This window comes from Colletotrichum acutatum (assembly GCF_030867785.1).
Source record: "Colletotrichum acutatum strain CBS 112980 chromosome Unknown BDZ83scaffold_47, whole genome shotgun sequence".
Classification (NCBI taxonomy): domain Eukaryota; kingdom Fungi; phylum Ascomycota; class Sordariomycetes; order Glomerellales; family Glomerellaceae; genus Colletotrichum; species Colletotrichum acutatum.
In genome coordinates, this window is record NW_026849041.1 from 193,008 (window position 1) to 217,531 (window position 24,524).

The 24,524-nt window shown below is 54.1% G+C and overlaps 7 protein-coding genes across 7 annotated transcripts; 3 read left to right on the top strand and 4 right to left on the bottom strand.

Moving 5' to 3' along the window:
* Positions 1-30: 30 nt before the first annotated feature.
* Positions 31-2,791, bottom strand: BDZ83DRAFT_577644 (bacterial alpha-L-rhamnosidase-domain-containing protein; the record flags this gene model as incomplete). The annotated part of the gene is made up of 2 exons (XM_060505040.1): positions 31-939; positions 992-2,791. 2 exons carry the CDS (start codon positions 2,789-2,791, stop codon positions 31-33), a joined length of 2,709 nt encoding a protein of 902 aa, XP_060364927.1.
* Positions 2,792-3,591: 800 nt separating this feature from the next.
* On the bottom strand, positions 3,592-6,526 carry BDZ83DRAFT_752255 (uncharacterized protein; the record flags this gene model as incomplete). The annotated part of the gene is made up of 3 exons (XM_060514172.1): positions 3,592-3,782; positions 3,879-5,590; positions 5,652-6,526. The coding sequence occupies 3 exons, from the start codon at positions 6,524-6,526 to the stop codon at positions 3,592-3,594; spliced, it is 2,778 nt and encodes a 925-aa protein (XP_060364928.1).
* Positions 6,527-7,282: 756 nt separating this feature from the next.
* BDZ83DRAFT_621572 (uncharacterized protein) lies at positions 7,283-8,013 on the bottom strand. Its single transcript, XM_060508276.1, has 2 exons — positions 7,968-8,013; positions 7,283-7,835 (listed from the first exon to the last, which is right to left on the bottom strand). The coding sequence occupies exon 2, from the start codon at positions 7,672-7,674 to the stop codon at positions 7,345-7,347; it is 330 nt and encodes a 109-aa protein (XP_060364929.1). The 5' UTR covers positions 7,675-7,835; positions 7,968-8,013; the 3' UTR covers positions 7,283-7,344.
* Positions 8,014-8,244: 231 nt separating this feature from the next.
* BDZ83DRAFT_752256 (beta-ketoacyl synthase domain-containing protein) lies at positions 8,245-16,507 on the bottom strand (the record flags this gene model as incomplete). The annotated part of the gene is made up of 7 exons (XM_060514173.1): positions 8,245-9,096; positions 9,159-14,218; positions 14,284-14,760; positions 14,828-15,620; positions 15,774-16,042; positions 16,113-16,257; positions 16,334-16,507. The coding sequence occupies 7 exons, from the start codon at positions 16,505-16,507 to the stop codon at positions 8,245-8,247; spliced, it is 7,770 nt and encodes a 2,589-aa protein (XP_060364930.1).
* A 2,413-nt stretch (positions 16,508-18,920) lies between these two features.
* BDZ83DRAFT_322071 (uncharacterized protein) lies at positions 18,921-20,130 on the top strand. Its single transcript, XM_060502377.1, has 4 exons — positions 18,921-19,273; positions 19,405-19,535; positions 19,700-19,808; positions 19,878-20,130. Exons 1-4 carry the CDS (start codon positions 19,013-19,015, stop codon positions 19,992-19,994), a joined length of 618 nt encoding a protein of 205 aa, XP_060364931.1. The 5' UTR covers positions 18,921-19,012; the 3' UTR covers positions 19,995-20,130.
* BDZ83DRAFT_577613 (TAM domain methyltransferase) lies at positions 20,037-20,974 on the top strand (the record flags this gene model as incomplete). The annotated part of the gene is made up of 2 exons (XM_060505036.1): positions 20,037-20,153; positions 20,363-20,974. Coding segments are annotated over 2 exons (729 nt in total), but the record flags the coding sequence as incomplete, so codon positions are not given.
* Positions 20,975-22,200: 1,226 nt separating this feature from the next.
* BDZ83DRAFT_322088 (methyltransferase) lies at positions 22,201-23,342 on the top strand. The gene has a single exon (XM_060502378.1). The coding sequence runs from the start codon at positions 22,512-22,514 to the stop codon at positions 23,232-23,234; it is 723 nt and encodes a 240-aa protein (XP_060364933.1). The 5' UTR covers positions 22,201-22,511; the 3' UTR covers positions 23,235-23,342.
* Positions 23,343-24,524: the final 1,182 nt, after the last annotated feature.

Consider the following 24,524-nt stretch of genomic DNA (forward strand, 5'->3'; position numbering starts at 1 on the left):
AACAAACTTCCCGTCCTCGATTCCATGACCTTACTGCGGAAAGAGAGACAATTCTTTGACCGGCCATTCGTACTTGCGCTCATATTCAGTCACAAATGTCCATTCACCAGACCCGACCATCTCCACCCTCTTGCTATCCTTGGTCGGCAGAACTACTTCCATCTCAGTGAGAGGTGGCACCACCACGTCGACCTTGAGTCGCAGACGCCCCTCTCCCTCGTCAGCCAACTTCCACGCGCAAGCAACCTTTCCATATGGCGTGACATGTTCGGCAGAAGCATCAGTAAGCTCTGCGCCCAGGATCGGCTCGGCTCTCGATCGCTTCCACCCAGGCTCCAGGCGCTGCAAGCCCGCAAGTCTTTCAGCGAGGAACTTTGCAACCGCTCCAAAGGCGTAGTGATTAAAAGAAGTCATGTCGCCAGGGTTGATCGTGCCGTCGGGCAACATACTATCCCAGCGCTCCCAAACCGTAGTCGCCCCCATGGAGACAGGGTACAGCCACGAAGGACACTTGCGGTTGAGGAGCATCGCGTAGGCTACGTCGCTATGACCAGTTAGGGTGAGAGCTTCGCAGATGTACGGTGTCCCAGCGAAGCCGGTGCCGATTCTGAAGCCATTGCGGCGGACAACCTCTGCGAGCCGACTTCCTGCTCTGACTGCCTGTTTTTCCGAAATGAGGTCGAAGCAGATTGCGAGGGCGTATGCCGTCTGCGAGTCTGACGTGAGACGCCCGTTACTGCTGACATACTCATCCTGGAACTCCCCACGGGCGGCATTGGCTTCTTTTTGATAGCGTTCAGCGTCTTCGGGTTGAGACAAGAGCGCGGCAATTTTGGCGATGAGGTCTAGGGACCTGACGAGAAAGGCGTTAGCCACCAAGGGCGGATCAGTCACTGCCTTCATGGGCTCATCGGGAGGGGCGTTGGGGTCCAGCCAGTCCTGCAAAATGTCAGTGAAACCATTCAATGTCAGCAAATTCTCTTCAACCTACACCAAGTTGGAAAAGGCCGAACTCCCAAAGATGGGTAGAGCCGGTCTTATTCCGGGGAATCACATCCATCCAAATCTTCATGGACTGATATTGATCTCTCAAGATACCAAGATCAGCAGACTCTTCGTAAAGTGCCCACGGGGCAAGTATCACGACATCGTGCCAGATCGCATTGGCCCCAATCTTGCTCCAATTCTTCTGTCCGATGAGCACGTTCGGAGACACCATCGGGGGGACGCCGTCCAGAACCTTTTGATCGTGGGCAACATCGGCCAGCCAGTTTTTCAGAATCCCGAAGCAGTTGTAGATGAAGGTGGCAGTGGGCGCGAACAACGCCAGATCGCCTGTCCACCCCAAGCGCTCATCTCTCTGAGGGCAATCAGTCGGTACGGACAGGAAGTTGCCGCGCATCGACCATCGGACGTTGCTGTAGAGCTTGTCCAAGTCGTCATCGGAGCACGAAAAGCTGCCGACTTCTTCCATGTCTGTGTGACACACGCATGCCGAGATCGAGTCTTTGAGGCCCGGGGCAGTGGAAGGCCAGCCCTCGACTTGGACGTAACGGAAGCCGTGGAAGCTGAAGCGCGGTTCCCATGTTTCGCCGCTATCGTCGCCTTTGAGGGTGTAGACATCCTCGGCTTTGCAGTCTCGCAGAGGCCTAGTTCCCAATTCTTCTTTTTCAAGGACTTCCGCATGAAGGAGAGTAATTTTGCTGCCGCGCTGACCTTTGACGCTGCTGATACGTATGATCCCGACAAGGTTCTGTCCAAAGTCCAAGATCGACTTGCCTGAAGGGGTCGTGATCAACTGCAAGGGCTTCACATATTCGAGTCTCTTGACTGGTTCACCGTAGCCGCAGATGAGATCCGTCGTTTCGGGGAGTTGAGGAAGCACTTTGGCTGTCTCCCATGTCCCGGCAGGCGAATCACTGCTTGACCACCCCGGTATCTCCGCAGTAGCATCGTACTTTTCGCCATCATAGATCTCTGCGAGCTTGGTGGGCCCTCGAGTAGTCGTCCAGCTGTCATCAGTGACTACGATCTCAATGGAGCCATCCTCGTAGGTGATCTCAAGCTGGGCAAGAGCCGCAGTACGGGTGCCCCAGATACTTCGTTTGCCACCCTCAAAACCAATACGTCCATTGAACCAGCCTTCAGCTAAGCGTATACCAATGCAATTCGTCGCACTCGATGCAATGTGTGCTGTGACATCGTATGTCTGGTACTGCAGTCTCCCGTCATACGCCGTCCAACCAGGGGCCAAGAAGTAATCGCCAACCCTCTGTCCGTTGATCTCGGCTTCGTAGACACCCTGTGCCGTAGCGTAAAGTCGTGCAGACCGCACTTTGCTCTTCGCTTCGAAGACCTTCCGGAACAAGTCCTCCGGTTGCGGACCGCTCTTGCTATCTTCCGCCCACGGCGCCGAGATTAAGTGGCCGACCCAGTCGCTGCGGACTAAAAGGCCAGTTTCGAAGGCGAAGGGTTCGCTCCATGGAGAGAAGCCGGTTCCGTTTTCGTCTCTGGCTCTGACCTTTATCGAGTACGATTGTCGTGACTGTATGACGATGTCTTTGGGCCATTCGGCTGACGGCGAGCTGCCCCCGTGGCTATTGGACGGGGCACTGATGACTGAATGAGACCCGTCAGGCTTCTGAATCTTGACTTCCCAGCCGTCAAGGCTAAATTTTGAGGGTGCGTTGCTGAAGCGCCAGGAAATCTGAGGGCGTTCAACGTGAATACCGAGTGTATACGGCTGTCGATAATGATCGACGCGTACGTCAACCACGCGAAGTCCTGCCATGGGTGTGTCTGCGTCTCAAACTCCGCTCACACTGCTGTGGATGGACTTAAGACTAGGACTGGGCTAGGTTGCTCGGTTATATTGATAGGACTCTCGAGAAGTTGTTCAATGTGATGTTCTGAGATCGACCGTAAGTGCCACGGCCACATATTTCAACCACATGAATAGAAGCCATCGGTGCGATGATGTGACGAACGGACAAGCAGAGACCGACAAGTTGTCTGAGGTTTGTCTGGTGATGAGGTGTGGATGGCCGCTTTTCTGGAGCTTGATCCTGGACAGAAGAGGGGCGTTCCGCACTTTGGAAAGAATCACCAATCAGATATGTTCTCTGCTCCGAAGTAAAGCCTCCAAAGTCCAAATCAGGAACGTTAAGACTCGAAGAATCGCCGGTGTTTTGCCAGCCCCTCACGTTAGTTTTCCGCCGCGTCTGAGCTAAGGTCTGGTAGGTTGAACAGCTCATGGCACCCGATCCTCTAGTCAACTCGGATTCTCAGTTTCTCATAAGGAATTAAGGTGTTTGTTACATTACGTAACTTCGTCGAAGGGATACCAAAGATGTATAAATGGACGAGTCTTGCGGAAGAGCGGGGTCAAGGTGTTTTGAGTCTTTCGCGGCAGCTTTTCAAGTTATCGTACTTGCTTGTAGACAGTAGAACCTGGAGAAAGAAAATGGCTGACATCAAATATGATGCCTGATGATTAGCTACTATATTATAATGACATGGAGAAATCGCTGCTAGTCTGTAGAGTTGTACAACAAAGGAAATCTTGGGTATACATGTGTGTGGCCAGATTCATTATTGACCTGACAAGAACGTCTTCCACCGCTCTATTACCTCGTTCCTCTCCGCTTCCGTTGACCTCCTGAAATCATCGATACCCTGTCGTAATCGAATGAGCAGTACTTCGGCTTTGAGCGCCGTAAGCCTGTGTTTTGAGAATTCCTTTTCTATGCCCTTTAACGTGTATCCAGGGAGACCAAAAATAGCTGCGCGACTGTTAGCATCCCATTCTTCAGAGTGACAATACCTCATCCCGAGAGTTGGGTGGGAAGGAGGCCCAAAAAACCACACGAGAAACTTACCAGCAAAGAGATTAAACGTGAACCCGCGACCAGCCTGATAGATGCCCTTCCCGAACCCCTTGACTCCCTCCCTCTTGGCCCCCTCGTACGGCTTCACGACAACACCGCTAAACGCCTCCCACGTTCCCAGAACAAACTCCTTGCCCGACGTCCGCAGGCCGCTCCCAAGACCGGTGATCTGGTCCCGCCGTCGCACCTCGTGTCCGATGAACCCGTATGAAGGGTAGTTGTGAAACCCGTTGGCGACATTATAGCACACTGCCACCGGCGCCTTGAGACCAGCCTTGACAAGCTCGATGCCGTATCGCCCCGTTGCGCGCGCAATCTCCGTCGGCCTGTTGCGTTTCTTGACGAGGGTCGCCACGGAAGACTTGCGTCTACCGCGTTCGTCGACGTCATTGGCGTCCATCATGGCGATTTCAACAGCCGGGTCGGCGCACTGGAGGGACTTGGTCGCCATCTTCATGGCGATGGCGTTCATCTGCTTCGGAGTCATACTGTGCGCCTTTGCCACGCGCTTCAAGTGACCATCCTCCCCGTCCTCCGCCTTGCATTCTTGGCCCGGCTGGACGTCCGGTCCCTCGCTGGGTTCCGCTGAAGGTTCGCGCGTCGTGTTGCTCTCCTCCTCGGGCTGCTTTTCGTGCGCAGGGCGCTGGGCTTCGAGGTCGACCGCGTGCATCCGGTTTTGGGCGGCTTGAGGCGGGTGCTTCAGCCGGTGCGAGTAATCCGACGTCGCCACACCGATATTTGTAAAAAAGCCCGATACCGCGGCCACGAGGCCGATGACAGGGTGTTCGGCGCCCTCGTCGACATACCAGTGCTTGTGCTTCAGCAGCTTGAAGTCGTGGGGCTTCATGTACCCCTTATCGACGAGGCACCCGACCGCGAAGTTACTGAGGTGCGCGCCCGTCTTCCTGTGTCGCCAGTTGGCTAGCCTCTCGGGACAAATGTCGCATCGCATCGTATCGAGGGCTAGTCGTTCCTGAATATCCCTCGCCGTGTCCCCCGCGCCGTCCTCTTCCGCAATTCGCTCCGCCATCTGCTGCACAGCCACCTGGACCTCAGGCTTGAGCGCAAAAGTGATGCTCGCAGCCAGTGTCTCGGCCGTCATCTCCTTGAAGGGCACGGGAGCCGGGCCAGCACCGGCACGGGCGATCATCTGGCCCCAGAAAGGTTGGTCTCCAAAGAAGGGGACCACGACAGTAGGGCGTCCGCATGCGATACCCGCCGCAGACGTGCCGGCGCCGCCGTGGTGCACGACAGCAGAGACGCGTTTGAAGAGCCAGTCGTGCGGGCAGTTGCCAATGAGATAAACATTGTTCGGTACATCGTCGCCGCCGCCAACGCCGCCCCAGCCCTTGGAGACGATTGCGCGGACGCCGGCCTGTTCGACGGCTTTGAAAATGAGTTGGGTGAGAGCTTTGGGGTCGTCGACGACGATGGAGCCGAAGCCGATGTAGATTGGTGGTGGGCCGGCCTCGAGGAAGGTGGTGAGGTCTGCGGGGGGCGTGTACTTGTCGGCGAGGGGGAGAAATGAAAAGCTGGTGATGTTGATGTGGGAGTCCCAGTCAGCGGGTTTGGGGATGAGAGACTCGGACCAGAGGAAGGTGTATGGGACGCGAAGTCTTGGGAGGAGTTGGCATCCCCATAAGGGACTTATATGATCGAGACCTAACGTCTGAGTGCGGAACTTATTGATCAAGTCGCCAAGTCTAGATGCATGTCAGTAACGAGTGAAAGGCTTCACAGACTGAGTGAGAATGAGTGACTGACCCTTGCCAAGTCAAGAGCTCCATCATGATGAACGACAAATAGTTGGCGGCGCTTGTGTCGGCCTCACCATAACTCATCGAAGCCAGCGGGTGATGAAACGCTTGTGTTGGGCACCACGGCATCGTGAAGACCATGTGAAGCGGGATACCGAGCTTCTCAGCGCAGTGAATGTGAGCCATTGATGGCGGGTTAGCGATGATCGCATCAGCGACAAAAAGATCATCAGCATCCAACACCGTAGCAGCCGTCGTTCGTTCGCCCATGCCGTCTCCCGCCTCTATACAACTCCTCCATGCGCCGTTGATAATCTCAGCCATCTCTTTCCTACGCTGCTTGATGTCTCCAGCCTTGACGCTCTCTCGGCTGGGAAGCAGTCCGGGGTTCTTAACCATGTAAGCCATGAGCGCCTCCGGGTCGCCACCGATGCTGAAGAATTCGACGCCATTGGACTCTACAAAGTCTTTGAAAACGGGGTGCGTGCAGATGCGGACTCGATGGCCGTAAGGCTCCTTCATGAGAAGCTGCGCAATGGGGATGAATGGCTGGACATCGCCGCGGGATCCGACAATGTGTATCGCGATGTTGAGCCGCGGGCTCTTTGACGGCGGGTGCTGCTGCAAATTCTGCAGAACGACGCTGCTGCGTCGCCGTAACCGGGCCTGTTCGAATTCTTCATCGTAGTCGCCAGAGTGCGGTCTGAATGCCCCTTCAAAGTCGCGAAGCCAGTGGGCAAGCTTTTGCGGATTCTCATGGAATCTCACTCGTACGCGTCCATCGTTGCCGACGTTGCCGGATGTGGACGTCTCTGAGCGACCGCCGTCCCCCAACGCAATGTGGCCCAGTCCCTTTGACTTTACGCGTGTGAGTGCCGCCATGTTGGAGAAAGAAGAAAAAAAGACTTCAACCCAATGGAGCCTCCCCAGACCAGACCCCAGTGAGCTGGGCTGGTTATGTGATGAATGGATCCAGTTCTCAATACAGTCGATGCTTTGATCAGTCCAGGCCCTCTAATGCGACGTTCGATGAGATGAGAAACGAGCCCATGTAAGCATATATGAGTTTGTATGAGCTCTGAAGGTTTGAGATGAACTAGCAAATTCCATCTCTTGCCGCACTGCCGCTGACTCGGGGAACAATCACGTGTGTCATTCCCGCTCTCCGAGACTTCCCACCCACTCAGTGCCACCAGAACGGCAGAAATCCCCCAATGCCCGCTGCTTTCATCGGCGTTGTTTATCCCTAAAACGTCATAGAGGGGCTGTTCTTTTGCAGATTAGCGTCGAATGGAAATGAGGTTACCATGCAGATTTACGAATGGGACTTTAGGTTTACGCCGTTTGCAGTTAGTCCCCTTGGCTCGCCCTTTTTCTGTGGAACTCTGTTTTCCTTGTGCCGTGGTGGCCCTCTCGGTCTCGCCTTTCTGTCACATTTTCTCTCTCTTGTCTAGCAGCTCTGGGCACCTCTGGCTGCCTGTTTGGGCCCCTTGGTGGTACTGTAGTCGCGCGTATAGTGGTTGGCTTGGTGGCCTGTTACGCGCATTCATCTGGTTCCGTTGGGGGCGAGGCAGAATGGAACAAATGCCATTCGAGTTTCAGAGATCCCGGTTCCGTTCAATGTTCTTTCTGGGGTCCAAGGGAACTGCCATTATCCCCCCATATCCAAGGTCTCCATTCACTAAACATCTTTGTCCCCGTCATTCTCTCACAAAGCCTGTCATATGCCTTGGCAACCGTGGTAACTCAAGACTCAAATGACCTCTTCCAGACTTCCAGAGTATTCCGAAGACGCAACAACCGGATTGTTGCTCGGGCTCCAGGCCTGAACGGAGTGCTCGGGCGACAAAACCTCGGCAGTCCAGCTGGGTTATTGTAGGTGACCCCATGCCGCAGATCGGGCACATCGGCGGTCCGTCCCCCGTCCTCACAGACCAATTCACCGAGACTCCGTTCAGTTCTTGGGAAATTTCCGTTTCCTTCGCCCGCTTGTGACCTGCCAGCTCTAGCCAGCTCGGGGCCACGTTCATGGACGAAAACCCGGGCCTCGAGATCGGAAAACACCGCAACGCATCTACTGGCTGACCCGGAATGTTCGGCGAGTCTGCCACCGGGCTTGCCGCTTGTCGATGCACCTTTCAGGTTTTCTGCACCAATCTGCTGTCCAAGGTGGTGGCTAACTGCACTTCTGGTCGGTACCAACACACAACATGCACTTTTTACACATTTTTTTGCTAAGCGCCTGGCCCCTGGAAACCGAGCAAACGTCAAAGTCAATTGCGTTGTTTAGCCTATTCGAGATGCTAATCAAGATGCCAACCAGAACAACAACCGTCCTCCCCAGTGGTCGTGACATTAATTACCACGCAAACTTAATCATGTCTCATCAATCATAATAGCAAGAAAAAAATGCAGAACCAAAGCAGGGAATCGAAAAATCAATAGAGAGCAACCGGAAACGAAGAGCATGGGGGAAGGCCCCCTAGTATCCAAACTCCAGCAAACGGTCAATGGCGGCTAAGAAAACGCCTAGAGAAAACACAAAACTGGCGCCAAATACGCGAACAGGTGAAGCCGCCAAAGCAACTCGGTCTCGGTTACTAATCAGCGAATCGCTGCCTGAGACTGCTCTTCTTCGTAGCCAGCATCGCCAACTGCGCGATACTCGAGTTATTCGTAATGTCAAAGACAGATACCTCGGCCCCAAGCTCCTTCATCAGCCATGACCGCAGCTCAACCGCCGTCAGGGAGTCAATGCCGTACGCGTGAAGTGGTTTAGATGTCTCGAGGTTGAGCGCGTCGATGCTGAGCATCCGCGCAATCTTGAGGAGGAGAGCGTCGAGCACAATCTTCTCGGCTTCTTCCAGTGAAGACGCGCATTGCAGGTGCGCTTTGTGATTGATGTCCTTGTTCGCGTCGTCTCCTTTCCCTGCGTCGTCCGTCTCTGTCAGTCGCAGGTGGCTAAACAGGGGATCCTCCCCCCACGTCTGCGTCTGGTATCCCTCCGCAGCTGTCTCCTGCGGCAGCCAGAGGCGAGGGATAACTTGCGCCCTCGCCGTTTCCTGGGATGCACTAGCGCTGGCCGGGTGGCAATGATAGTCCAGCACGGCATAGAGCTCATCCGCGGTGATGTGAGTCCATCCTGCAGACGAGAGGTAGTCCCAGAGTTCTGGCTTCTCTGCCACGAAACCCACGCCATGGATGATTGGAAGGTCGATCGAAACGGCGTTGACGCCCTTGGAGACGAGATGGTGCGCGAAAGCGTCTTGGAATGTTCCTCCTGCGGCGTAGTTGGCCTGCTCGGGGCTTCCTGTCACTCCCACAGTCGACGAGAGGAAGACGAAGAAGTCCATCTTGTCACCGAGGGCGTTGTACAGGTTCCAGGATGCCTGCACCTTGGGCTGCACGGCAGCCTTCCAATTGTCGAGCGACATGTTCTTGAGGAGATTGTCCTTCATGCAGATTAGTATCGGCGCACCTTCAAGCAGAACAGAACACCAGTTATTCAACTTACTTGGAGCACCATGGAACCTTGGATACATCCCTTGATAGGAGGAAGAGACTCAGCAAGCTCAGCCATGACAGTTTGCAGAGCCTTGGCATCCGTAACATCACAGGCCGGGGTAACGACATTATCGCACACAGGCTTGAGCTCAGCAACCAGCTCAATCGCAGCTTTCTCCACTGCGCCACGTCTCGAAAGAAGGATGAGGTTCTTGGCCCCCCGAGAGGCCATCCACCGCGCGACGGACCTCCCAAGGCCACCGAGACCACCAGCGATCACGTACGACGCCTGGGGATCGAAGCGGCTGAGGGACTTACGGCTCGGCACGACGGGTATCATGTCGTCGCCGCGTGGTTCGAGAACGACCTTGGCGGTATCTTGATCTTCAGACTGCATCCGGCGGAACGCGTCGCCGACCTGGGAGAAGCTGTAGATGGTGGTGGGCGAGGGGCGGCTGATATTGTTCCAGTTGGCAAAGACGATGTCGACCATGTGCTGGAACATGGTCTCGGTGCGGGAGAGGTCGAATGCGAGGCAAGATGTAAGATCGAAGGACTCGAGACGGATGTTGCGGCCTCGCGGGACACGTGTGTTGGAGATTCCGGCACCTGAGCCGATGTAGACGATGCGTCCGAATGGTGCGATGCAGTCGATGACGCCGTCGACAAGGTCATCGGTCACCGTGACAAGAACATTAATGCCACGTCCCTTGACCAGTTTCTGCTGGGTGGATCGCATTGACAAGTCACGGCTGCTGAAGATGTGGTCTTCTGGGATATTGCATTGCTTGACCAGTTCGTCTCGCTCTGACTGATTCGTCACGGTTGTGTAAACCTCAGCTCCTTGAAGCTGGGCAACCTGCCCGAACGCCTTTCCGATGCTGGAACATCCGCCGTGCACCATGACAGAGTCACCCTCACGGATGGAGCCGACCTCGCAGAGGACAGCGTAAGCCGTCGTGTAGTCGACGGGCAGGACCGCGCCATCAGTGAAAGACACTCCATCAGGCAGCTTCGCGAGCAAGCCGTCCGTGGATCGAACATGAGTCTTCATGGTGCCCGACACCGCGAGTCCGAAGACCCTGTCCCCAACCTGGAACCTAGACGCAGGCCCAGACTTTGTGACTATACCGGAAGCCTCCAGACCCAGGGGTAACTCTTCAGCCTTCCCGAGGACTGAAGAGACGTCACCGATGCTCACTCCGCAAGCCATGGTCTTGAGCTCGACATCGTGGTCACCCAGTAGTGTCTCAGTCAGGGCGTCTTCCTCAAAGCGAAGTGAGTCAAGTTGGCCAACGTCTCCGACCTGGAGACACAGTGAACGATAGGCTTCGTCTTTCAGAAGCTTGTTCTCGACGCTCACCACACCAGTTTGGTTTTGAATGTGGTCGGTCATGTAGTCTGCCTGCACGAGTCGAGACACGTAAACCACGTCGTCAATCACCCTGAACGAGTTCTCGACGCTATCTCGTGCTGCCCCAAGAACTTGGGCGCACTTGGCGGCAGCGAACTCCTCGGTGGCGTCCTGTTCGAAAGAGAGAGTGACGAAGTTGACGTCTGGCCTCTCTGACCGAACCACCCTAGCCAGACCGGTCACCAGCTCGGAATCCGGGTCGGGCGCAGTGGAGGTACCGCCACGAGTCGCCCAAAGGATGTTCTTGCTTTGGGTGAGTACACGTTTGAAGCCATTGAAGGTCTCGTCGTCCATATCCTTCAAAGTTGAATGACCCAGCTCGGAGAGTACAACACACGTCACGTCAGCCAGACTCTTGTCAGCCAAGGAAGTGAGAGTTGCGATTTGGCAATCACCTCCTTGACCGATAGACTGCGAGATCTTCGCGGCCAGCGCGATCTGAGCCGGCGATTCCTTGGTCAGAATGTAGTACGATGTAGGCGAGCATGCTACCGCCTCTGATGGAGGGTTACTTGACACGAGGATCGAACTCATCTGATGCGGCGACGAAGCAAAATCGTCAAACACGGCATCAAGTCCACTGAAACCAGAAGCTCGAAGATGGGTATCCCATGAGTTGGGAGACATCAATGGACCCCAGATACGGTCCTTGTCCTCGGAGAGCCACCACCCATGAAGCGTACCGAAGCAGAAGCTGCCCAGCAGGATCTCTGTGTTGGTGATCTCAAAGAGAAGAAGCTTGCCGCCAGGCTTGAGGAGCTTTCTGGCATTGACGAGCGTGTCGTCAATCTTCTTTGTAGCGTGCAAGACGTTCGCCGCAATGATGAGATCGTACTTGCCAGCCTCGAAGCCCTGGCTCACCGGGTCATTCTCGACATTGAGCACACGAAATCCCATACGGCCGACCTCATCCTTGAAGGTTTCCTTAGCTTGTTCGAAGAACGACGGCGAGATGTCGGTGAAGTCGTAGTGCCCGTACCGACGACCGCTGTCTCGTGTCAACGTCGCTATGGCAGGACGCGTGGCGCCACCTGTGCCGGCACCGATCTCGAGAATTTCCATGTTAGGATTCTTGTGCGCCATGATGTCGAGGTAGCTACAGAGCTGGGTGTAGCATCTCTTGGAGCCAAGACCGTTGCTATAGACATCCTCTGCCAGCTTATCTTTGAAGATGACGTCTAAGGGATCGCGGTCTCCGGTGAGGATACCCGAGAGGGCCTGGCCGACGGCAATGATGAGTTTTCCTTCCGAGGCGTTGCCGGCCAGAACCTTAGCTTCAAGATCTTCAATACTCTCACTTGCCGGACCGTCAGAATGCTGGCGGGCAACGTGCTGGAACCACTTGACGTATCGTTGGTGGTACCAGGTCATCTTGCCAATGGACCCTTGGGTAAGAGATTCTACGCAACGGCGCATGTAAGCCAGACACAGCGCCTCGCAGTCCAGCATCCAGGTAGATGGGTCATCCTCCTGCGTCAGAGGCAGCTGGAAAAGCTGTGAAGCCTGCTGCTTCGTCAGGAAACTCGGATCAGGCTTCCAGGATATGTTGAAAGCCGGATGAAGCACTCCCTGAGAGGTCTCCTTGGACGGTCCACTCGAGATAGTCTTGAAGACAAGGCCAGACATTCGAACCATCTCGTCGCCTTGCTCTAGGTGTGAAGCTTTCACGTCCGAGACCACCTCGCTGCGTCCTTTGACGCGAGACTCGGCAGACACACTGTAGGAGTTATGAGAGAGGCTCGATTGTGCCGAGATCCAGCCATCAGTAAGGTACGTAGGCACTCTAGTCGCCCCGGCGTATTCGGAGCTCGAGATCAGAGCGACGAGATTGGCATGTACGACGCCGTCGAGAGTAGCCGGATGCACCAAGTGCGGCTGGACATACTGGTGTGGCATCAATTTCTTGATCTTCTCCAATGGAGGATGGAGCGTCGCTACCATGTTCAGGTCTCGTCCGAGGCGGACGTCGCTTAGAGTCTGGAAGGTTGGGCCAAAGTTCAGCCCGGACTCTGCGAAGCTGCGATACAACTTGTCGACAGAAACCTCCGTCGCGCAGCCATCATGAACGCTCTCTTCAGATCTCCTGAGTGCGAGTTGATCATCCGCCTCGTACTCTGTCTGCACGAAACCGTGGCAGTGCTCCCTCCACGCGCCATCTTGCAGGGTCCAGAGCTGGAACTCTCGCCATGTCGAAACAGTGGAGTGGCTGTTTTCTCGGTGCTGACGGAGGTAAAACTGAGATCCAACACCATTGGCATCATTGGGCACTCGCAGGGCCAGCTTGAATGACACGTCTCTCAGCCTGAACCCCTTCAGGGCCTTGCTCTTGTCGGCAATCTGCCGGCTCGCCTCGATAGCCATGACAAGCATACCGGCCGCGGGATACAAGACATCTCCAGAGACCTTGTGGTCTTCGATCCAAGGATTCTCCGAAAGTCGGATGTAATTGCGCCACACCGCATTATTTTCATTGAAACCCGCCATGGGAGCTCCAAGTAGCTCGTGTCGGCTCACAGGTCTCTTGCGGAAGTCGTCGCTCAATGTGCTGTTTACCCAATACTCTTTCGAGTGGTCAAAGGGATAAGCGGGGAGGTTGGTCAGCATGAGCGGTTTGGGCCCATGAGGCTCGTCTGCGTCGTTGACCTGGGCCAAGTTGACGTTGTAACCGTGGCAGAAGAGAGTTCCGACAGATTCCAGTGCTGTCTCAACACCTGGCTTCTGTCGGACGAGAAGGGAGTGGTAGTCGACTTTGGCGTTGCCGCGGACCTGTTTGACGGTGCTAAATAGTGGTCCCTTGAGGGCGCTATGAGGGCCGATTTCCAAAAAGTCGGTGATGGGTTCGAACGGGAGTTCTTCATCACAGTCACCGTTCACACCACCGTTGACGTGGCCGTTGACATTTCCGTTGACGAGGCCATTGATATGTCCATTAATATGTCCATTGATTTTGGGTGTTTTAGAACCCTTGAGCATCTCTGTGACCGACTCGGTAAACCGGACGGGTGACACCAGGTTCTTGACCCAGTATTCTGGCCGTCGAAGCTGGGAGGGCAGTATCGGCACTCCCATCGTCGAAGAGTAGAACCTCGGTTTCACAGAGCTTCTCAAAGTACCCTGCTGAAGGTCTCCCATGGCCACCAGATACTCGTCAGCCATGGCTCTCATGTACTGCGAATGGTATGCAATCTCAACGTTGAGCTTTCTCGCAAACACCTTTTCGGCGCTGAGTAGCTGGACCAGGGCGTCGATCTTTTCAGCATCGCCGCTAACGGTATGACTGTCTGCGCTGTTCATGCAAGCGATCTCGAGGGTACCTTCACCCCCAAGTTGATGGTTCACGCGATCGATGGCGTCCTGCGTGGCGGCTTTGCTCAGGCCGACGGCGGCCATGCCTGTACTCGGCCGAGAAGCGGAGCGCGCGAGCTTGGCACTCAGCTTTCCGCGGAAGTAGGCGATTTTCCAGGCTGCTTGTCGTGAGATTGCACCAGCGGCGTAGGCTGCGGCTACTTCACCGGATGAGTGTCCTGTAATGGCATGCGGGTAGACCTCCCAGGTAGAGAGAAGATCCACCATGGCAACCTGCAGAGCAGTGCAGATGGGTTGGCAGAATTCAGGGTCATTGATTCGAGAGGAAGTCTTTGACTTTGATAGCTCGACTAGTTTCCCGACAATCATCAGTAAGAGGTCACATATTACTGGTCCAAGACGTTGGACTACTTACACGTTAACGACCAATTACAACCGAGATCATTGAGATACCGATCAGCTGCCAAAAGACTTTCTTGAAAGGCGCGGTACGCTAACAGGTCCATGCCCATCGTCGCCCATTGCGCTCCCTGGCCGGTGAAGACAAACGCAAGCCGCGGGTTGGTCTTTGCTCGTATGGGAGTAGCCGCATTCCCCTCGAGAGACTTCTCCAACTGTGCCGGCGAGCTAGCGATGCTGAACGTCCTCCAGGAATGACGGGTCCGCCTACAGGCCAGTGTGTAGCTTAGGTCCCTCAAAAATCGCAGCTGGGCGGATTCCCCGACGATCTGGGCTGCTTTCGTTGCAAGATAGTCCCTGTATCCGTCTCGTAACCGAGAAACGGCATCCTGGTCGTTTGCCGACAAGACAAAGAGACGTGGGGCGTCTTCAGTGTCAAAATCGTCTAGATGGATCCCGCTATCCGATGGGCGGTGGAATCCATTGACGCGGCCTGTGTAGTCGTGAAGAAACGTCAGCGTGTCCCCATTGAGCCTGGCAGAATAAGAAGAACAACTTACCCGTCCCGTTCGCTAAGGGTGCGTCTAGTTGTCTTGGAATCTTGGGGATCGTCTCCGTACGATGGTTCCCGACTAGGCGGAAGCTCTTGAGGAAATGGAGCGCATCATCCATCACTACATGGGCGTTGCTGCCACCAACGCCAAACGAGTTCACGGACATGCGGCGCAGGCCCCGCTGCGGCCACGCCGTCGGTTTTGTGGGAAACCTCAAGTTCCATGCGTCCTGGATCTTTGGGTTGCGCTTCTCGAACCAAATGTTCCCGGGAATAACGCCGCTCTCTAGCGTCAAGACACCCTTGATCACGGCCGCTACGCCCGCAGCGCCCTCCAAGTGTCCAACATTGCTCTTCAGCGCACCCACGTACAGCGGCTCGTCCGCAGACCGATGAGGCGCAAAGATCTCGGCAAGGGCACTCGCCTCAATGGGATCGCCCACGGGTGTACCCGTGCCATGGGCCTCGGCGAACCGCGTGAGCGAAGGGTCCAAGTTGGCCCGCTCGTAGACGTGCTTGATGAGCGCGACCTGGCCCCTTTTCGTCGGCTGCGTGATGCCGGGCGATCGGCCGTCCTGGTTCGTGGAAGAGTTCCGGATGACGGCGCGGATGACGTCCCCGTCCCGAATAGCATCCGATACCCGCTTTAAGACCAGGGCCCCGAACCCTTCGCCGCGGGAGTATCCGTTGGCCCGGTGGTCAAAGCTGTATGACTTGCCGTCCGGACCCAGAACGCCCGCCGCGTCTAGCTTTAGTGTCATCTCGGGAGTCAGGATAAGGTTGCACCCGCCCACGACGGCCTAGTACATGATGACGGGGTGGTTAGCCAAGAGCCCGGCTTGCAGACGGCGGGGGAGAGGAGGAGGGGCGTGGTTTGGTTGGCTTCAGTGTCACCGCCCCCTGAGATGAAAGGGACTTTGGTGAAATTGCATGCATGAGAAAAAGAGCCTCACCATGTTGACTTCACGAAGTTTGAGACTCATGCATGCTTCGTGCACAGCCACCAGACTGCTTGAGCAGGCCGTGTCTACTGTTACACTCGGACCCCGAAAGTCGAAGAACCACGAGACTCTGTTGCTGAGCATACTTGCTACTGTGCCCAGGGCTGAGTATTTATTCGGGATATCCAAGTCTTTCGCTATGTGATCATTGTAATCGGCCGTAAAGCAGCCGACGTATACGCCGGTCTGGGTTCCGGCAACGGTATCGAGAGGTATTCCGGCTTCGTGAAGAGTCAGTATCAAGGCCAACTTCAATTTCGTAGCAACGAAAATCAGAAAGTCTCTTCGTACCATTTTCGAGAGCCTTGTATACACTCTCCAACATTCCTCGCTGTTGAGGGTCAATACTCCGTGCTTCTGTGGGTGTGATAGAAAAAAAGGGCGCGTCAAATGCCGATATGCTGCCCTGGAGAAAGTGGCCATGGCGAACTCGTGTCTAAATTAAAGCGTTGCAAATCAGTTTTCGTCGCATAAACTTCCAAGTTTGCATAACACGGGGCGGGAACACGCACGGCGCCGCTCCTGTCGGCATCCGGATGCCAAAAGGCCTCTGCGTTGTATCTCTCCCGCGGCACTTCCGTGCGGGCTGACCTCCCGGCAAGTAGCGACTCATAGAACTGCTCTGGCGTATCGCCGTCCCCCGGAAGCCTCGCGCTGAGCCCAACAATGGCGATGGGATCTCCCATGATGTGTACCGTAAAAGGGCTGGGGGCTGTATTTTCCGTCTAGTGTTTTGATACTATTGATCTACTCAGGTCCGTGCGGTGAGCTACGGTGAGAGTTTGAGGGATGGTGGGAGTCGGGGAGGTGAGTTGAGACATGGAACGAAATCCTTAGGACAAGACCAGAACCTGGATCAGGGCTCCAGCGAGATAGTAGCATTATTAGAAAGAATCCACCACTAGGTTTCCCCTCTTTCACAATTCATGTGGACTACTCCATAGCTAGCTATCAGATATTTCTGGCGTCAACCTCGACAAGCAAATTTACTCAAACCCCGGTCGGAAAGAAGAGGCCACACGCGTCATGTTGGCGAACTTGCGATGCACCAAGCACGAAGATGGCTCCAACAAGCTTCGCACTTTGACTGGAGTTTCTCTTCCAACAAAACATGGTGCATGAAGAATAAGACAAGGGTCCCGGATGGAAGGGGAGGAGATATAGTAGATACGTGGTGAATTATGGTACATGCGGGCGGTCGAGAAGGGTGGCTAGTAACGTCGATGGTTTTCGTATCCGTACAAGGTCACGAGGCTGGAAAAGACAATGGCGATTCCCGATGGACACACTCGTTCGTTAGGTAACTGCGAAGCTTTGCGTTCCGCGTTCCACAGAGTTCATTTATCGCTCCGCCTTGGCATGCCGTACTTTAGACCCTAGGAGCAGTTCAAGTAGACGTGTTAGTGCAGGCGAGACATCCATCGGGCCCAGATACAGGGGACCGGTGGAACACAAATTACACAAGATTCCTCGGGCTGGTTTCGACCGGGCTTCCTGTGTGTTGGCCCGCAGTGTGCATGCGCCCCCGTCACTCGTTCTCTATCGGTTCTTACAAGCTCGCTCAACTCGGGATCGGTCTGACCCCTCTTGGAAAGTACGGCGACAATGATGCTCAAGTCAAGACTCGAGGCGCACAGGGTCTCGCACACATTTTGCAGTTTAAGGTGCTTACGAAGGAGAGGGGTGGGGGCCACGGGAGATTGCTGTTGGTTTTCCCATTTTGTTTCGGCTGCAATTCTTCGGCACCACGTGAAGCCAAGTTTGCCAACTCTTCAAATCCAATAGTCGAGCATAGACTGCATCAGTGCATACTCGAGCAAATGGTGAGCTGTGCCTCTTGGCTGCTTCTTCCCCCTTTTCGACGACTACCTCGCTGCACTTCTGCAGTGAATGCCTGGATCGGGAGCCGGATCCCGCAGATCCGATGACGATCGTTGCGATAGTCTGCCAGGATGCGCTTGGGCGAATCATTGCTCCTGGATTCTGGAAAGCGGCATCATGGCAGAGACCTTGACTCAGTGCCGTGTAAGCAGGCAGGCTCAGTCGTCAGGGTCGATCCCACACGATGGCGTCCCAGCTGCTGAACCCTGGCCTGCTCGGCGACAGGGTTGCGCTGGTTGCTGGCCAGTGGCTCCCCCTGGGTCTCGGCTCCCGCTCCATAAGAAAATGCAAGGTCATGACTAGGAGGATGACAGGTTTTAGCTGCCGGTCCAAGGCGTTGGGCCGCGTTGGAACGTTGGAAAGTGTGTGATGGCTGTGAATGCGAGGCAGAAGTTTGCGCTCTGATAAGGAGATTTCTGACAGAATTGATAGATGCGCCTTGATATACAATGTTTGCTTCCCCTTTCTCATCGGTGGCACAGAAGAGCCCATGCCAAAAATTTCCGTTGTTTCTTCCCCAAGGGTGCCAACGTCGCCAGCGTCGCGTGACATGACGACTATAGACTGGGTTGCGAAATCGCGAGGGTTTCCGCAACGTTTCCCTGGACTATGACAGGCCCGGGGAAGATGCCAGAGAGCCAGAGTTGTCTGCCCATCCGGGCACATTACCACTGATTCTGATAAAGCGCCGACAAAAGCCCCGCAGATATTAGCACTTAGCAGCGACACGGCTACGCGCAGTACGAGGGCTTACCAAACCAGCTCGCCATCCGTACAAGGTTTTTCTGTTTTAGCGGCAAGGGATGAAAAGGGAGAAGCGACACAAGACAGGGGCCGTTCAAACACGGCAGTGTCCGGGAGATGATGGTATGGCATGGCCACCTTGGGTTGGGACCTTTGCACCTTTGCCCAAAAATTAAACTGTTGCCCTAGCCCGTTTTTATTCGGTTTCCCCCAGAAATGAAAAAACAAGACGAACCGCTTCTGGTTCATGGGACGACCTTGTCTATCCTATCCCGCCGCACCCTCTTTCTTGCTGGTTGCCTGTCTATCAATTTCTTCCTACCCTCATTGCTACTGGTAACCTTCTTTCTTCCCCCTTGCGTTATACGGAGACCGGAGTAAAAGCCCGCCTATCGTCGAGCCTTGCTGACCTGCAACTCTCTTGGTTTGTGCATTGCGTCTTTGGTCCGGCATTTAACTTGGAACCCCCCAGTTTCCCGAATTCCCCCTCCTCCAGTCCCGAAGCGCGCACCGCTCCCTTCTACCCTTCCCCCTTGCCCACCACGGTCTCGCTCGGAGCGGACCGCATGTTGATGGACAGGTTCTACAACCAACAGCGGCTTCGCAAAAGCGGTGGTAGCAGCTTGAGCTCAGGTCGTTCTGGCTCGCCCGTGGGACGGCACCAGCCGACCCGTCCTCCAACGGCCGCCAACAGCATCTCGGCAGCCTCCACATCGACGCTGCTCACCGCTAGTTCGTCGTCCGAACGTACCCGCAACTTTTCCACAGACAGCAGGCCGCGCACGCCGCCATCGACGAGGCCATCGATGCAGTCAGGCGAACAAGACGTACGTACTTCTTCAGTCTGTGAGACACTGACCCCTCCGTGGACCGTGGTAACTGTCATGTTGTCGCCGGCGCCTACGGATACAGGTGGTACAGGCTTGACCAAAGCTTTTGAATCTCATGCCGCAAATAGGAGTACCCCGAGGATCATCCGAGTCCGACCTCCGATGAAGTGAACGAGGCCGTCTGGGCGGGAGGGTCCGATTCAGACGACGGATCGGACAGCGACCCGACGCCGGGTCAGAGTCTCCGGGCAGTAACACAGTGAGTCTCTCATTCTCATTCGATGATAATGTCTTTCATTGTTTTTTTTTTTTTTTAATTCATTGTGTTTCATGTTTATCCTCATTTTCACTGTATCTCGCCATCTCATCGGCTACTTTTCTTTTCCTGCGACATTCTGACCATCCTGACCATCCGTGCAGTAGCGGTTCCAGCAAATCAAAGATCAAGTCGGGCAAATCGTCCATCTTCCAGTCCATCTTCAACAAGTTTGCCAAAACCGGAAAGCGCTTCGGCTTCGTGCCAAATACCAAGGTACGCTTTACTCAATTATCATCCTTTGATGCAGGTGCCCCATGCTAACCCGCCTTACCAATTTCTCAGGAAGAACAAGACAGAAATGGTCAGCAGGCATCCTTCACCGTGGTCCACCGGTCCTTGAGCTCAAGACAACCAAGCCCTTCACCTCCGCATGTATCTTGCGCTTCCTGCAGGATCTAGAGCGTCTAGACCAAGACCTAGATTATTGCTGACCAGGAATCCGCAGTCCTCCAACACCAGATCATTGCCGAACTCTTCGACCACAGACTCCACTTGGCCCCAGTCGTCAAGGCCAGGGCCGCCCTCGACGTAGGCACGGGGCCAGGGCTATGGGCATTAGTGCGTTACCTTTTCACCATCAGTCACTTCGCAACGCCCCCTCCCCTCACCTTTTCCCGCATGAAATGATGTAACTAGCCTGGTATCACGGAATGACTCGCTAACTAGCCTCATGTAGGAATACGGCAAGTCGCTCCTGTTAATTCCCACGGTGTATTATAATACCGGGAAGATCACGCTAACGCCAGTTGACCGCCGCAACAGCCAAGAAGAACCCAAACTGTGCCGTGATGGGCGTCGATATTGAGAAAGTGCGCCCTCCATATAACGTGTCCAACTGCCAGTTCAAGGTTATGGACATAACTACCGACTGGAACATCGGCAGACAGTTCGACTTCATCCATGTCCGTATGCTGGGCGATATCGTGGAAAAGGAAAAGTTCGTCGACTCCATCTATCGTCACCTGAACCCTGGAGGCTGGGTCGAGTTCAGCGAATGGATCGCGATCCTCGTATCCCCAGATCACTCACTAGAGGGGACAGCATTTCACAAGTGGAACATGCTTCTTCAACAGGGTCTTCATAATATGGGCCGTTCCATGCACTACGTCTCTCAATATCAGCCCATTTTGGAGAAGTCAGGGTTTGAGAGGATGAAGTTGACAAAGCACGCTGCGCCTACGAACGCGTGCTATCCGGGCAAGAAGTGTCAGCGGTTCGGCACCATGATGTCCAACAACTGGAATGCCATTATCGAGCCGCTAAGTGTCCCTGTTTTTACTATTGGCCTAGGCTGGTCCGAGGCCCAGGTTCTTGCATTGGTTAAGAAGGTCCGCAAGGAGATTGACGATACGAATTATCATTCGTTCATGACGCTGTAAGTGATCTCTGGAGTCAGGCAAGGTTGGAGGAGGCCCTGGATCATAACTGACAATCACTTTCTGATATCAGGCTTACGATATACTGCCGGAAGCCACGTAGCGGTGCATCATCGTCCGCATCGTTGGCGAGCTCATCACGCTCGGCAGCTCAAATGTCGGTGTCCAATGTCAGTTCACATGGGTAGTAGAAAAAGGCGTCTAAAAATGGGTGATGTGTTTACAAGGGGGTTTGGGGATATCATACCACAATTGAGCGTTTGCAAGCCAAGCGAGCGATTTTATTATCAAAGGAGTCTTCCGGTTCCATTATCAATATAGTCGAGGTTTCCAGCCATTCTCTATTCTGGTTTTATAGCAGGAACAGTCCCATAATTGCATGTAGGTACGTGTATCCGCGCATGTAGGTCGTCAAATTGAAGCAAATGCCGCATCTTGTTGATGAACGCAAGCGATTTCCTCCCCACCGACGGGCAATTTTCTGCTTTGGGCGGGACTTGTTTTCTCTTCGATTAAGCGATAAGAAGCTGCGTTTTTCATCGGCACAGCCACCCCGCAGTGCCCGCATGCCAGGATCAGTAGACTGCCACAGGATTTCCAGGGCTTAATATGCAGGATTGCGGCGCAGTCAGGCGACTCGACGCGCGCAGGCACCACAGAGAGAAGGATTACGGGGGGTCTCCAAAAGGGTCCTCTGATCCTATGATCCTATCTTCTCGAAGCACCGGTAGTCCCGCAGATCAGTAGTGCCAGTTGAGGCCATTCAGACCATTTAAACCCCCTCAATTGATTCTGAGCCGGCATTGCTACATGTCACATGCATATTCGCTTGCGTGGGGAAGTATGAGCTGATATGATATGGGCCAACCGGCTCTTACGGGGGTCATCTGAGGGATTTAAACCCTTACTCTGCAGACCGGAGCCAATGGATAGGTAATCCGACATGAACATTCACGAGCACAAAGATGATAGTTCCTCTTGCCAACTACTCTAGCGCCAACGAGACTGTCATGACATACGTAGAAGACTTTGAGCGTTTGCCAGAAGCAGAAGGGAAGCCGGCAATTAACCCACCACCTTGCATATGACAGAGCCACTTGGTCCTGGGTACGGATACCGAAGGATGCAGTAGTTGTTGCTGCAGAATTCAGGACGGAACAGACTCCGTCCTGCAAATTCTCATTGGCCAATTCCGACGCAATGTACTCTTGTTAACGCAGAGTTGAACAATAGAGCAATCCATGCTTGAGAGTGAAGGAAGCTCGGAACAGGATTCAAGCGCAAGTAAACTGAATAGCCACGGTAAGCGCTCGGTGGCATACTATCGGTGAGTTGTTACCGACACGGTGATAATTGCCCAGTTCCCGGAAGGATCTAGGGCTTTTCCCGCCCCTTTGGATTGCGTTTCCAACAGACTTTACTGACGAGTCACGACAACCCAACGAAGCGCAAGTGATCGAGCCGTCTTCATTCCCACCCCCTTGCTGCCAATCTTTCCCCTCTAAATCAATCCCTCGAACACTTAGTGTCATCGTCAACAATGGCCGATCTCGGCGCAGACCGCACTGCCGCCTATGGCGCAGTCTACTCGCCCTCATTCCTCACAATCTTCTACGACAAGTACGTCCTAGGCTTCAACATGTCAAAAGTCTGGGGCTGCAGCACGGAAAACCTTCTTCTCCCCTTCTTCAGCGAAAACTTCACCCGCAATCACCTCGACATTGGCGTCGCTACGGGCTGGTTCCCGGCAGCCGCCCTAGCGCGGCCGTTCCGCGCCACCAGCAAGCAGCGCATCACGCTGCTGGATCTCACCGCGCCGCCATTGAACGCGGCAAAGACCCGCGTGCTATCAGTTACGACGAACACCGAGGTTCAATGCGTTGAGGCTGATGTCACAGAGCCGCCGCCGAAGCAGCTTCTCGGCGAGCGGTTTGACTCCATTTCCATGTTTAATCTGTTCCATTGTATGCCTGGCGGCAAGGCCAAGCTTCGTGCATTTGGTTTGTATAAGGAGTTGTTGAGCCCGGAAGGTGTGTTGACTGGCTGCACGGTGCTGGGCCCAAATGAGTCGACTGGGTGGTTTACCAAGTTCTATCTCCGGTGGTACAACAAGTGGTGGGGTGTATTCAACAACTGGGATGACAAGAAGGAGGATATTCAGGAGGCGTTGGATCAAGAGTTCGAGGAGGTTGAGACGTGGATTGTTGGACAGGTGATGCTGTTCAGGGCAAAGAAGCCCAGGAAGGCGCTTCTTGATTTTTGAGATTCGGAACGGATGTGATACCTATAGCTGCATGAGTTATGAGTTAATGAGATGGGTACTTAACTGGAAGTCAACTTCTAGCTTCAAAAATAGTACAAAAAGTTCGAATTCTTTTCCATACTTGAGTAGTGTGTTCCTCAAAGTCAGACTCTGTGTCGCTGCTTTGATGAAAGAGAAATTGAGGTGCTTCTGCCCCCGTATCATTCCAATTGCGAGAGTTAGTCGCAATCGAACCGAGCTCTCTCCATGATGCTGGTCAAAATCATGATATCCCAACACAATCAGCTCTCGATTTCGCCCGCCGAAACACAACTACCAGGCTTAGTAGGGGACTCAGAGTCTCCGGGGTCGATGGTCATCATCTCTTTTTCACCCACAGCGATTGTTTGGTTCAACCTGAATATGTCACACATCCGACGCATTGCTTCCTGATTGCGTTGATCCTCGAAATATCCGTTGTGTTTGAGTTCGAGTGTCAGCTTTCTCCAGACCGACTTCGGCAAACGGCTTCTCGTAACTTGACTCAAATATGCTATATACGTATTCTCCTTTGATTGTTTTCCCAGCCTGCTGTGGGCACGCATATTCTTCGTGCATTCAGGTCTTTTGAACTTTGGAGTAGGAGTAGGAGTTGTGCCTCCCACTTGGTCTTCCAGAGAACATCTTTTGACATCTGCGTATGAAAGCTGCCTGAGTCGACCGACACTTTATCTTCTTCCATATGCATCTATGAAATTTCTCATTTGTCATGCCATTGCATTGGTTCCGGCGGATGAAGGCATCGAGCTCGCCGCTCCAGTCGAATAGCACAACCGGGTAACGTAGGCCTTACACTTCTGGGAAACAGCTATAGGTAGCTCATAAAGGCTATTCATCATCGGGACAATATGGACCGCAAGAACATTTTAAAGTGACATACCTCGTTCGAAACTCTTCCTCATTTCTTGGAACATCGAACTTCTTCTTAAAGAAGGCACTATATCCTTTCATCTAGTGCCAAATTTCCCTTGGCGTACGAAGCATATTAGCTGCTGTCTGCTCCAGTCAGGCGTCTGTTGATTTTGAGCCGAGAAACGCTTCGAACATTTGGACTTGGTCGATGAGTAACATCGTCGAGAAGAGAACACCCGGTCGAAACCCCAGTCTCCACCACTTCATCAGGTATCATCTTCTCAAAACACTCACCATAACCCCATTCGGCCTCTGCCGTGGACCATTCTGACCGAATGTACGTAATTGACTCAGCGGTGGCTATCTACTGTGGGCTTCTCGTAATTTTCTTGTTTGTTG

What these genes read in the sequence shown, in the direction of transcription:
- BDZ83DRAFT_621572 (XM_060508276.1), bottom strand. Translation starts at nt 7,674, where the DNA reads ATGAACGTGGCCCCGAGCTGGCTAGAGCTGGCAGGTCACAAGCGGGCG.
- BDZ83DRAFT_322071 (XM_060502377.1), top strand. Translation starts at nt 19,013, where the DNA reads ATGTTGATGGACAGGTTCTACAACCAACAGCGGCTTCGCAAAAGCGGT. An exon ending in TGCAGTCAGGCGAACAAGAC is followed by an intron (nt 19,274 to 19,404) that starts GTACGTACTTCT and finishes TGCCGCAAATAG; the next exon opens with GAGTACCCCGAGGATCATCC. An exon ending in GCTTCGTGCCAAATACCAAG is followed by an intron (nt 19,809 to 19,877) that starts GTACGCTTTACT and finishes CCAATTTCTCAG; the next exon opens with GAAGAACAAGACAGAAATGG.
- BDZ83DRAFT_322088 (XM_060502378.1), top strand. Translation starts at nt 22,512, where the DNA reads ATGGCCGATCTCGGCGCAGACCGCACTGCCGCCTATGGCGCAGTCTAC.